A 13,500-nucleotide genomic window follows, 5' to 3' on the forward strand; every position below is an offset into this window, starting at 1 on the left:
GGAGCAATGTTGCTGTTTGCCAGAACCTGCCTGTAATCCTGTGCCTTGCCTGGTTTCCTGCCTCGTGTCCTGCCTTGGCCCTGTCAGACTGACTCCTCGTGGAACCCTTGGATTTGGGACCAGACCTGGACCATGTTACTTGGCTTACCCCCGGGCCTAGCACAGGCTGCCTGCCTGCAAAACATATGCTCTACCACTAAGTTTATGACACTTCCCCTGGGAACACAAGAAGCCCCCATATACTGAGTCAGGCCATTGATCCATCTAGCTCAATATTGCTCACACTGATTGACAGCTCTCTGGGATTTCAGGCAGGTATCTCTCTCCCATACCTGGAGACACCAGGGAATGAATCTGTTACCTTCCTCATGCATGGAGGTTTTAGTACCAACTCAAAATGTAAAGGGAAACTTTCTACCTACCACTTTAGGTTATTTTTCTATACATACATAATTTGTGTATTATAAATGCACTGCAACAGGATGCACTTATATAGTGAAATCTTACTACTTAACATGAATAGAAACAAAAGAAAGCAAAATGAGAAACCCTTTCTCAAAGTCATAAGAGATATCTGATGTAACCACAGATGCCCCCGCAGCTATGTAAGTTGTTCACTAATGTAACGGCCTGGTAGGCTGGCTTTTGAGCATATCCTTGCATATCCTTGGGAAGGGCTCTCTCGGGCCTCTTTTGCGAGACAGACTCCCTACACATCTAGAACTTTTATTCACTCCCTTTTTTCAGGACCTCGCAGGAAAAGCCCGAAGGAATACCTTCGTGCAAATCAATTAAATGAAATGGGGCGGTGGCCGCGGAAAAGGGCTTCTGCCCTGATGTTTTTACATTAGTCAAAGACTGTCCGTAGTCGAGGTCTTGCTTGAGGGAGGACTGACAGCTGTCTTTGCTCGGGACTTGCGCGGTCTGCACTGCAGGGAAGCGGTCTGCTCCGAGCCAGGATGACGAACCCCCTTCCTTCTGTGAAGCGTATCTCCTTTTCAATTTGCAAGGGACCCGCAGGCCTTTCTGCAGCGGCGCCCCCTCCTGGGCCTTATAGGCGCCGCGGCTCCTCCGGGCCGCGCGGGGGCAGCAGCGGGCCGGTCCGCGCGGGCCGGTTTGGGCGACGCTCGTCGCTGGCCAAGGCTTGGCTGGGGGCGCCCCGCCGAGTTGCCATGTAGCGAGCCGAAGAAACGGCGCGTCCGGACCGGGCAGAGGCGCGGGCAGCCGGGCCGGGCCAGGCCGCATCCCCCCCACCCACCCCCATGGGCGCGCAGGTAAGGGCCGCGGAGCGCAGGGGGCTCTTCCGGGTTTCTCCCCCTCGGGAAAGGGGGTCCCTGGGGTCGCGGAGTGGGGGGTGTTAGGCGCCTCCCTCTCTCGCTGCGCCCCTCGCCGCCGCCTCGGGTCTCCGGGGAGCCTCGGTTTCCCCGTCTGCCAACCTTTCAGGTCGATTGAGGCGGGGTAGGAAGCGGCTCGGGGTTGCTTGAGGACGCGGCTCCCCACCCCCACCCTCGAAAGTGGGAGGAAAAAACCCTGCACCTCCTTCCCCTCCCGCGCCTCGAGCTCTGGCTCTTCTGCTCCCCACGCAGGACCCTCTTCCCTCCTTCGACCCGGCGAGAGACTCCGCCGCCCGTGGGACACAGCAGGTCTTGAGCGTACAGCTTGGCTCACTTGCTGAAGCCCTCTGGTTTCGCTCCTGGTCGTGCCCTCCCTCTGGGACCGCCCTTCGCACCTCTCTCCCCCCCTCCAATAATAATCCAGTTGTGGCCCCTTCTGATCTAGGGATCCCCTCCCAGGGATCTCTGCGTTTGTTTTCGTTGTTTTCACCCGCCCGAGGCCTCTCGCAGCCTCTTCCAAAAAAGCACGAATCTGAAAGCCAAAGCTTTAAAAAACCCGTTTCAAAACGTACGCCACACGAAAGAGAAAGGACGCGGAAGGCCATTTAGGGCTGAAAAACCTCATTCCCCCTGCCCTGAAAGTGTGGTTTAATATCCAGATACACTCTGGTCCCAGGTGGCAGTAGGGGGTTGCCTTTGGGGCTCCTCTCTAGGCTCTGCAGGTCCCCATTTCTGCTCCCCTGATTCTCACAGCCCACCAGCAAAGCCAAGACACTCAGTCCCGGGCACTTCCTCAGTTGCCTCTCTGCCTTCTGCACCTGTTCTTTCATGCTGCTTTGGGTACCTGGAAATGCCCTCTGTGCCAACTTTTGCTGCTGCACCAAGTATACATGTGTGCATGTGGTGAGCACCTTGGACACAACAGCCTCATGTGATCGGTAGGTGCAGAATGTAGGACAAAGGGTGCTTTCTAGCTATGGTAATGGGTTTACTGGTACACTGGCCTTGCCATCTGATTATCTACAGAAAAGTAGGCTAAGACAAGAGCCCACCAGTTGCTTTGGCAGGAAAGGTCATTGCTCAGTGGTTAGAGCATCTGCTTTGCATGCAGAAGACCCCAGGTCCAATCCCTGATGGTATCTCCAGGGAGGGATGCAAAAGGCTCCTTAATCTGAGCTCTTGGATAGCAGCTGCCAATCAGTGTAGACAGTATAGAGCCAGTTGTATCAATGGTCTTACTCCTTTGTATATTCCTATAAGCGTGCAACCAACAGTGCCATACCAGGTGTTTTGCACTACAGTTTTCATTAGGCTCAGTGAGCACTGGTGTTGCTGGCATCTGGAGGGCACCAAGTTGATGAAGGCTGGTTTAATGTGTTCTTCAAGGTATAATGTTATATATAGCACAAATTGAGGTATTTCATCAGGTTTACTCATTTTTCAAAAAGAAAAAGATTTTAAAGTCAGCCAGATTCCCCCCCCCCCCCGTTGCTTATATATTATTTTGTTTATTTTGCTATTTATAGATTGCCTTTCAGGCTGTTCACATCACATTAAAGACACAAAATTATACAACCCTGAGGTTGTAAATGTTAAATTCTGTACACCTAGAAAACTAAAACAGCAGCATCTAAAAAAACAACAAAAACAACCAGCAGAATAAAACTGAGCTGGAAGCAGGAGGTTTTTATTTTTTTTAAAAAATGCCTTAGAACAAAGCAAACATCACTTTTCTAAAGTGATGTGGACAATCTTAGAGCTCAATTATCAATGTCTTCATGATGAAAAAAAGGCTTCTTGGATTCTATTTGAGTTGTTTCCGGTGGTTAGTAAAGGGAAGGTGCTAATAGCCCAACAAAGTGAAGATGATGTCATTTTAAAGGCTCCTTAGAGCATGAGACAGAAGGGAAGAGCAGCTAATGGAAGGTTCTCATATATGCACTTAAATCTCAGTAGGGAAGTTGGAACAGAATGGTAAAAAGAGATTTGTACAATAACATGCTTGGAAATCTGTATTTCTTTCATAATAGTTATCCTAATAATGATAATAATTTTTGTGTGGCTGTCACCCTACCAATTGATTCCTTGCCATCAAGGGACAATGAGACAGGGCTGATTGATGTCATGCTGGTTTCAAATTCATTTAGCTGGCTTTCTTACTAGCCCTTCTCTGAGGGTCCCTAGATAACCATCAGTGGTCATGTGATGTTATGGACAACTCCATTGCTGGAGGCTCCAATTCCCAAAGAGGAAGGCTAAGCATGGTTACATATAAAAAGTAGCCTCTCAAGCAAGTGTGGTTGTATGCAGTCCGGGTGGTCTTGGCCATGTGAACCAATCTTCATCAACAGTGTTAGAAACTGGGATAGAAAACCTAGGAGCCAAATGGCTTCCGGGTTGTGGGCACTTTTAATTTATTATTTTGATAAGCATGAGCTCATATGAAATTCACATAAGTGACACATTGTTAATGTAACATTTTAGCAGAAATTGTTAATACATGTTTAATTTGGTGTTTACAATAAAAATATTGGTACCATACTTCAGTTTTCAAAATATTCTACTCTTTATTGTTAAACTCCTTTACATATTGTCTATCCTTAACATATACTTCAAGGCTTCAAAGCACGTTCATTTCAGTAATCCTTAAGTGTCAGCCAGGCGCAAAGAATGGCATCCAGACTTTTTGAGGTGCTCGCAAATGGGGAATCTTTCGGTGCAAAATGTGCCTGGTGCCCTGCTAATTTTGAACCCCGTTCCTCAACCTGGTGGGCTCTGGGTCTTTTGGATTACAACTACCATCAGTCCCAGCCAGCACAGCACAAAGGATTGTATTCAACTAAGGCCTACTCAGAGTACACCCATTATAATTGGTGGTAATGTCCATTAATTTTGAGGGGCCTACAGTGAGTAGAGTGGTAGCAAATATGACCACGAATGTCTGAAGGGCACCAGGTTGGGGAAGTTTGATATAGACTCAAAGTGGCCAAAGTTTGCCTAGCTGTGCTGTCCACTGGAGTTCTTGGGGATTCCAGGAAGGAACTGGCAGTGACATCATTGTGCAGGAAGGGATGACACCTGACTGATGCACAGGAGCTGCCCTGCTGGATGCCTGCATGACTCTGCACAGTTATTGTGTGGCCATCAGAGGCTGCAGAACTGGCTTTACTACCATCTGGGGGACAAACAAGCCTGAGAAGGTGCCTACGAAGGCAGGAGCCATATGGGAGAGACCATCCTGAGTGGCTTCTGGCTGGGCAGGGCCCTTATGAGGAGCAGACAAGCCAACTTGTCTACACCAGGGGTGGGGTCTGCCTAGTCCTAACGTGTAACACCTCTAGCCCCTCACCTTGGCTTCTGTGTGTGGCTTTGGCAGGTCGGACTGCTATGGAATATGACGAGAAGCTGGCTCGTTTCCGGCAGGGCCACCTCAACCCGTTCAACAAGGCCCCGCTGCAAAGCCAGCATGACCAGAAGACTGGGGAGACTGGAGAGGAGTTTCAGCAGAAAGGTGAGTAAGGCAGCTGAGTTCTCCCCTTGGGTAGGGCTCATAAGGGCATAATATTGAAGCTTGAAGTTAGACCCACTTAAGAAGAGGGGGCATCTGTGTTTGTGCAGAGCGTCTTTGGGGCCAGTGCCATCTGCTCAGGCTTACAGATGCTATCCAAAGTCTCTGGCCTTGTCTTCTCCTGCTTCCTACAGTCCTTTGAAATGCAGGTACTGAGAATTGTACCTGGTAAATATCTGGTACTTTACATATATATATATATATATTGTGAAGCCCTGTATAACCTCAGAATCAACACCACAGTCACCAAGACTCCTTTTGGTCTCGTGGGCATGGAGGAAGACAGGAGACTGTGGTGTTTCAAATTCAATGAGTAGGAGGGGACATGGTTCACCCTCCAGATAACTTCTATGAAAGCTGACCTGCTACTTCCTTCCCTTGGTGGAGAAATGAGGTGACCCCTTTCTGACATGGACCTCCTAGCCACAGAAAAAGAGGAGCTGGAGGAAAGGCAGGGGGCAAGAACAGATTTGGACCTAGGCAGGTAGTTCTGATCCCTACAGAACAAGAACCTGCTGAGTCAGGCCAATGGCTCATCTAGTCTAGCATCCTGTTCTCAGATGCCTGTGGGAAACCTGCAAGCAGGATCTGTGTACAAGAGCAACACACACACACACACACACATCCCGGTGGTTTTCAGAAACTGGTATTCAGAAGCATTGCTGCCTCTGGCTGTGGAGGCAAGAGCATAGCCACCATGGCTAGAGAAATGGCGCTGCGTAGCAGCTCCTCATACAGTCTTTCAAGAAACTGGACACAGAGTTTCCCTTGCACAGCTTTGGGTAGCTTATTGTGGGGCAGGCGCCCTCTGAGACCCAGGCAAGCCGATGTTTGTATGGGAGAGGGAGGAAGGGAATGTTGCCATTCTCTTCCCTCCTGACACTTTTGCTTCTCTTTGCTCCTTGTAGGCTTGAGGCTGGGCTTGTCCCCCGAGGAGGAGGCTGAGTTCCAGTGTTCGGAGCGCACCATGGACTTGGGTCTAGCAGAGGATCACTTCTCGCGCCCAGTGGTGAGGAGGAAGGAGGGATGCTTCTGCATTCTGGCCTTGGGCTTGCTGCCCCCCCAATTGTACCTAAAGACTTTTACATACCTGGAGAAAAGCAGCACTTAAAATCCCTGGCGCCAATCCAAAATCCTCACACTTAACACCAAACATTAAACAGCCAGCCCCCCATTCCCTGCCTTGCAGAGCAGGCCACCTCTCTGGCTCCACCAGATCACTGGGGCCACGAGGATATGGCCGGCCTAGACTGCTTGGCTATGGGGGCGGGCAGTCAAGGTTGTCCCTCTGCCTCTGCACTGACAGCCCCTTGGTGATATGCTCTTCCTTTGCAGGGCTTGTTCCTGGCCTCTGATGTTGAGCAGCTGCGGCAGGCAATTGAAGAGTGCAAGCAGAGGATTTTGGAGCTCCCTGATAACTCGGAGAAGCAAAAAGATGCCGTAGTGCGGCTCATCCATCTGCGGCTCAAACTCCAGGAGCTGAAGGTGCACAGACAGGCTTGTAGAGGGGCATTTCCTAACCATAGGATGGGCTTAAGGGATAGAGCTCTGGAGTCTTCTTGCTGCCAAACAAATCCAAGACTTCTTTCTTGCTTTAGTTCAAGGTGAAAAATTTGTAGTGGGTGTCAAACTTGCAGGTGCACCGTATGATCATGAGAGCCAGCATGTTGGACTGGATGCAAGATTGCTGTGGACCTCAGATGCACCAGCTGAATCTCTGCTCAGCCATGAGTTGCTCCAGAGCCTCAGTCTGAGATGAGACAATCCCCCACCCTGCATCTCTGGGCTTCTATATCAGAAGGCATAGCCCCCAGCAAGGTTGAGCCGCAGCACATCTCAATACTATGCCATGCTGGCTTTCTGTTTAAGATTCAGCTGTTTTAAAGATATATTTATTGCTATCTAACAGAGTGAGCCCAGGGGTGGAACACCTATGGGGGTCATCCAGCTGTTGTTGTTGGACTCCAACTCTGATCAGCCCTATCAACTGATATGGCCAAAGCTCAAGGGTGGTGGGAGCTGGAGTTCAGCAATTGCTTTAAATAATTCTCCTTTTTTGTAGTTGCTTTGCAGCCCTTTGGGCAGTGGGGAAGGGCACAGCTTTAGGGCCATGGCTTAGACTTCCAGAAGTGGGGAGAGAGGGCAGATAAAACCACAAGGCCCTTGTTGGGGGCCATGATTGAACATCCCTATGTGGCCTGCCTTTCCCTGTTGCAGGATCCCAGTGAGGATGAACCCAACATCCGGGTGATTCTGGAGCATCGCTTCTACAAGGAGAAGAGCAAGAGCGTGAAGCAGACTTGTGACAAGTGCAGCACCATCATCTGGGGACTCCTCCAGACCTGGTATACCTGCACAGGTGAGAAGCCACACACCCACATCCCCTCCCCTGGGGACCAGGAGTAGGAGGAGCTCCAATGGGAGATCAATTGCTGTTCCTCCTCCTTCCAGAGCAGCGGAGGGGAACATTTGGCCTAGTGGCAGGGGGCAGGGGTCCTGTGAGGCCATTTCCCCCAAGCCACACCCAAATATAGAGCAGGTGAAGACACAGCTGAAAAGGACCAAGTGTGTAACCTGTGGCCCTCTCAGATATTGCTAGACTACAGCTCCCATCATGCCTGATCATTGGCCATGCTGACCAGGGCTGATAGGAGTTGGAGTCTAGCAATACCTGGAAGGCTACCTGCTTTGAGGCTCTGTTGCCAGAAGAAAGTTGTCTGCATGAACTGGATGGAAATTCAAAGACAGATGCTTATTCTGTATGCAGCATGGCCTGGATTCTGCAGTGCATTGAAAAAATACCAACAAGTGTTCTGGCCTCATCCTTTTAGGAGGGCACAAATATTACTCTCCCTCCTCATTCCTTTTGGCCTCCTCATTGTTCTGCCAATCAGGAAACAGAAGCACCATGAGTTCTTCCTAGGCTAAGTGGGGAAGATCCTGTAGGGCCTAAATCTTATTCTACCTGCCATGGGTATTGTCTCTTTTTATGCAGTACTGTGTTTTTATGTCCTGTGGAACTCCCTGGCACACAGCTTAGAGTTTTCAAGCCCACTGTGAATTAGCTTGAGGTTCTGTTGTGAGGTGTCCCTGGAGAGACCTTTAGAGAGGAGATACGGGGGAGGACTGCTGCTGTTGGGGCCCTGTGGCTTCCTCATGCTTTCCTCTTTTTCCTCTCCAGGTTGTTCCTATCGCTGCCATAGCAAGTGCCTGAACCTCATCACCAAGCCATGTGTCCGCTCCAAGGTCAGCCACCAGGCTGAGTATGAGCTCAGCATCTGCCCAGAGACAGGGTTGGACAGCCAGGACTACCGCTGTGCTGAGTGCCGGGTGCCCATCTCGCTCAGTAAGTGTTGGGGTGGGACTGGCTGGGGCTATCCAGACCAGGGGAAGGGGGAACCCCTGGCTCGCCAGGCTTAATTTGGCCCAACTATGCCCACCTGTCGGACACTTGATGTCAGGTGTGGGGCAGGTAAAGATGTGGCTGGGCCAGAGGGGTTTTATGGGCCAAACAGCTGGCCAGCAGCACCTGCAAAGCCCTCTGCATGGTATTTTGCAGCTGTCCACAAGCTTTGCATAACTCCATGTGCATTACTGTGCAAGCTCCAGCAATCAGCTGCTTGGCCATGCAGGCAAAAAGGGCCACCTGACATCATTGTTATGCTGGATGATTGATGGGTGAGTGGCCTTGCCCACCCTTTCAAACTTTGCTGTGAGAGAGCATGGGATATAAAGGGTCTGGTTTGCTGGCCAGATCCAGTGCCCCAGCTCTGACCTAAACCTTCTGGATCTTGTAGGGTGCCTTCTCTGCCCCTTCCATATGCCCATATGGACCGAGGGAAAGTGCCATGAGTCATGGTCAGATACCCGCTACCCCATTTCTGGAACCTCTCCAGGCACTAGCTGTGAGGACTTAAACCAGCCTTGGACTAAAACTCCCATGAGCCTCAGCCACCTTTGCCGTCTGATGCTGAGACAGAGGGTAGTTGTCTTCAAACAGTAAACGGAGGTCAATCTGACCCATGTTTTCCCATAATTATTTTGTAAGTTGGTGAATTCTCCAGTTGAGATTTGGCATGCATTTTAGTGGCAACTGCTTGTTGCCCTCCCTTCCCTTCTCGCCTAGAAAACTTTTACAGTGAACTGTAAGTCTGTGGTATGACCTGTGCACATTCATGCAAGATTGTTTTTAAATGAGTGGTGCGATCTTACCCTTTTGCTGGTTCATGCAGACATGGCTGAGTTGTTTTGCTCAGAGCTCTGCAGCTTGGACAAGAACTCCAAAGAGGCAGGATTTAGTGGACTGGAAGTGCAGCTCAGGAGCAGAGTGAATCCTTTGCATGTCAGGAGTCCCAGCTGTGAGCCAAGGCACCTCCAGTCAAAGGATCCCAGCAGCAGAAAGTTTGGAAAGCCCCCTCCCTGTAGCTGTGAGCTGCATTGCTGCCAGTCAGGGTAGACAGGACTGCTTTCAGTGGCTCTAAACCTTACTGGCCATTTGTTGCCAGAGTTCTGCCCAGCCTCTTGGGAGTTTTGAAGATAGTGCTGCTTACCTCGACTGACCTGCCTCTTTCCCTCTGTCCCGCTGCAGGGGGAGTTCCAAGCGAGGCCCGGCAGTGTGACTACACTGGCCTCTATTACTGTAGCAACTGCCACTGGAACGACCAAGCTGTCATCCCTGCCAGGGTCATCCACAACTGGGACTTTGAACCCCGCAAGGTCTGTGCTCAAGTTTCCCAATACCAAAGGCCTTCTGTTGTCAGAAGTTGTAGCGAGTGGCATTAGAAGAGGACAGAGCAGGGATGGGGAACCCCATTGCTGTTGCCACTGTTGTCCATCCTTAATTGGTGACTGTGATTTCCAGGTATCTCGGTGCAGCATGCGCTACCTTGCCCTGATGGTGTCACGGCCGGTACTCAAACTGCGTGAGATTAACCCTCTTCTGTTCAACTATGTTGAGGAGCTGGTGGAGATCCGGGTGAGCATAGGAGGAGTCTGAGAGGGTATACCTGGCCTGAAACCTCTTCTTGATGTGTGCATGGGGAAGTATTTGGGGTTTGAATGAGAAGTGTCCTCTACTGATATTCTAGCACCCAAAAGAGAGGTTCACATTACTGGGGAAAGACTGCCTGGCCAAGTTTTTCAAGCGAGTCTTCTCTCCCTCTCCCTTTGCAGAAGCTGCGCCAGGACATTCTCCTTATGAAACCGTACTTCATCACCTGCAAGGAAGCTATGGAGGCTCGGCTCTTGCTCCAGGTCAGGAGGAGAGATGGACCAGCCAGCAGCAGTTTTCTCTTATGTCCATTTTAAGCCCAGTATAGGGGACCACTTACAAAACGTTGGGCGTTTATGTGCTCAGCCTCCCTTACACATAAAACCAGGTGGCCTGAGGATTTTATTTATTTGTTTATAAGCATATTTCTAAATGGCCTGCTCATTCAAAAAATATCTATCAGTGGTATATGATAAATCTCCAAAAAACATTGGTAAAGCCTTAAAATACAGAACAAATGACCAAAACTGAACCACGTTAACTCTTAAAATGCTTGGGGAAGCTGGGATGTTTTCAGCAGGCATTCAAGGGACAATCATTAAACAGAGGAGCCTTTGAGTTCTTTACTCATATCCCACTTGAAGTTCCATGCTTTGTCCTGCCCTCTGCCCCAAATTCATCTACTTGCGGTGGACAATAAGCAATCACGCTCTCCCTTCAGCTGCAGGATCGGCAACACTTTGTGGAGAACGATGACATGTACTCGCTGCAAGACCTGATTGACATCAATGCTGGGCGCCTCAGCTGCTCCCTTACCGAGACCCACACGCTCTTTGCCAAACACATCAAACTGGATTGTGAGGTGAGGGTTCAGCAATTGGCATTCAGAAATTTACTGCCACAGGTTAATGGCAATGGCCACCAATTGAAGTAGTAATAAAAGGGAATCAGGCAAATTCATGGACAAAGCTATCAGTGGCCAGTAGCAGGATGGTCAGGTGCAAAAAGGGCCGTCCCTCAGCAGATTTAACGTTATGTAAGACAACATACATCTCCTAAAATGCCCAGTGAAGGAGCCCTGTCCTCTTTCACTTCAAGCCACATCTAGCTACTAGTCAGGGTGGCTCTATGCTATCTCCAAGATCAGAGGCACCATGCCTCTGAAGGCATGTTGCTGAGGAACAAGAGTTGGAGAGTGCTGTGTTGTGCTCCTGACCTGTCTGTGGGCTTCCTTGAGCCATCTGATTGGCTTCTAGTAAAAGGGGTGCTAGACTAGTTACACTTTTGGTCTCATCCAGCAGAGCTGCTCTTATGTTACTGTGATTCTTAGCAATTGACAGGCCTGTTTTCCACCTCTGTGAATTTGTCTAAACCCTCTTTAAAGCCCTCTAAACTGATATCCATCATCACCCATCTTGTGGGAGTGGAGTTCCTTACATCAAATGCTGTATGATGGTGGACCATATTTTGTCTGCCCTGAATCAATTTCATCACATGATCCCAAGTTCTAATATTCTGAGACATTGTACTGACCTTTGGCATTACACAAATACATTACTGACAAGTAGTCTATAAGAGGAAGGAAAACTTGTTTCTTTCATGCATAATCTTATAATTTTATTTATTTAAGAATATTTATAATTTGCTTAATCTTAAAGACAAATCTTTACCCCCACCATGTCTTCCTCATTCAATGCAGCACTTTATAGTACATGGCATTTCCCCAGAATATTTTGCTGTTGGGGAAAATGCAATTCCTCCTCTACAAGATTAGCACGCCCATGTGGTTGTATGAGTGTTGTAGGCACCCAGTAGCTAGCAGGAAACCTCTAAGGTGTCATTACGAGCCCAGCAACTCCACCCAACCTCTGTTCACTGGCAGTGGAGGTAGAAGCTGAAACTGACTCACTGGCCTTCCTTTCTCATTCTTACAGCGGTGCCAAGCAAAGGGTTTTGTGTGTGAGCTCTGCAAAGAGGGGGACGTGCTCTTTCCCTTTGACAGCCACACCTCCATGTGCATGGACTGCTCAGCTGTCTTCCACAGGTGAGCCCCAGAGCTATGATCTGGTTTGCGCCAGTGCTAAATGTGAGGGTTCAAGTCAGGCAGTGAGTGGTAGCTCCTGCCTCTCATCCAGATGAACGAAACTGACAAGCCTTTGTGTCTCCTTTTACAGGGACTGTTATTATGACAACTCCACAACATGTCCCAAGTGTGCTCGGCTAAATCTGAGAAAGCAGTCGCTGCTCAGAGACCCCAGTGTGGAGCTGCAGGCTTAGAGGTGCCTTTCCTTGGCTGGAGGGAGATGGCACAAAGGCACATGGCAAGCCCAGGATGCTGGGTTTCACCTGTACTTGCCTGGGAGGAGGTCAGCCCAGATTGGCAAGGAGGAGCACCTTCACAGGAGTGCAACTGGAAATGGCTTCTCTAAAGGTTCCGGGAAATGATGCTGCAGGACAAGTGTCCTAGACTCTCTCTCACTAGAAGAGCCTTTGAGACTGCTCAGTACATCAGACTTTGCAGACTCTCCCTACCTGAAATCATGAGACTGAGCACTGTCCTCACAGGACACAGGTTTTTGGGTGTGAGGAGGACAAGCTTTTGGGCCAGGGTTTATTCATGGCAGATCCTGCTAGGCTGAAAAACATTGGAGAAAGGGCCGACTGACTGTGATGCGAAACACTTCCTAGCAGCTTTCCTCGGCTGTTGCTTATTAACGCCACCGCTCTATGCTGGCACATGACATTGAGAGTGCCCCTGTGGCTTTCGTTTTGACAGTGATACATCAGCGTGGAAGATGATCCGAGGCAGGTGGGCTTAGGGATGATATGATATCTGGAATTCATTCCCTCTAACTTAGATGCATAAAGTATCTGTGCTGGAGATCGGGTATGTGGGAGAGAAGATGCCCTTTTCTCCTTCACCATCCCCATGGCTTTTGGTGATGGCAACACAAGGACTGGATGGATGATGAACTTGGAACAGACCCCAACAGCCAGTGAGACCAGACTGGAGTGGGGCACTTCAACCACAGTAATTTATCACGAGCACTAAAATCACTTTAAATAAAGCCGTGTGAAACTCTGGCTGCATTACTATGACTTTAAATTCTGCCTGCACAGACCTTGTCTTCTGCAAATATGTTACCTTCCTTTCCCTCTCCTGGAAGGCTTCAATGTTGCATCCTCTGGAGCTATTCAAGACAGTTTATGGCCAAACATAACATGAGGGCAGATAGTTAGTGCCAATACTTATTAAGATAAATTAACTTGAGATCACATGTCCAAGTAACGGAGACCATGTTGTAAAATGTCATGCATATGTGGTAGTTACCTGCTTTTCATTCTTGGGGTGTCCTTAGCCCCTTTGTCTCTATCTGAACTAAGGAGCTTCAGGTGCAAGGAAGTTGCAAATACAACGGGTTCATCTTTACTATGTGTACAGCTCAGTAACTTGCAACTGAACCTGTAAATTGTGTTAACCGTAACATGATATTATTCAGTGTGGTGAATTGAGAGAGCCAGTGTGGTATAGTGGTTAAGAGCAGCGGACTCATAATCTGGTAAACCGAGTTCAATTTCCCACTCCTCCACATGCAGCTGCTGGGTCA

At 49.3% G+C, this 13,500-nt stretch overlaps 1 protein-coding gene across 2 annotated transcripts; it reads left to right on the forward strand.

The window, feature by feature from the left end:
- The first annotated feature begins 1,142 nt into the window (after positions 1-1,142).
- Positions 1,143-12,976, forward strand: DEF8 (differentially expressed in FDCP 8 homolog). 2 transcript variants are annotated; one of them, XM_081920228.1, is made up of 12 exons: positions 1,143-1,274; positions 4,711-4,845; positions 5,811-5,911; positions 6,238-6,387; positions 7,120-7,261; positions 8,084-8,248; positions 9,491-9,618; positions 9,764-9,877; positions 10,075-10,155; positions 10,614-10,754; positions 11,827-11,936; positions 12,067-12,976. In XM_081920228.1, the coding sequence occupies exons 2-12, from the start codon at positions 4,722-4,724 to the stop codon at positions 12,167-12,169; spliced, it is 1,359 nt and encodes a 452-aa protein (XP_081776354.1). In that variant the 5' UTR covers positions 1,143-1,274; positions 4,711-4,721; the 3' UTR covers positions 12,170-12,976. The 2 variants fall into 2 exon arrangements, with proteins under 2 accessions (XP_081776354.1, XP_081776353.1); XM_081920227.1 differs by lacking the exon at positions 9,764-9,877 and having other exon boundaries at positions 1,155-1,274.
- The last annotated feature ends 524 nt before the right edge of the window (positions 12,977-13,500 follow it).

Source organism: Podarcis melisellensis (genome assembly GCF_964234715.1).
Source record: "Podarcis melisellensis genome assembly, chromosome: 8".
Lineage (NCBI taxonomy): Eukaryota > Metazoa > Chordata > Lepidosauria > Squamata > Lacertidae > Podarcis > Podarcis melisellensis.

Excerpts from the sequence above, each read along its gene's own strand:
- DEF8 (XM_081920228.1), top strand. The coding sequence starts at position 4,722 with ATGGAATATGACGAGAAGCTGGCTCGTTTCCGGCAGGGCCACCTCAAC. Across the intron at positions 10,156-10,613 it reads AGGCTCGGCTCTTGCTCCAG|CTGCAGGATCGGCAACACTT; the intron begins GTCAGGAGGAGA and ends CTCTCCCTTCAG. Across the intron at positions 11,937-12,066 it reads TGCTCAGCTGTCTTCCACAG|GGACTGTTATTATGACAACT; the intron begins GTGAGCCCCAGA and ends CTCCTTTTACAG.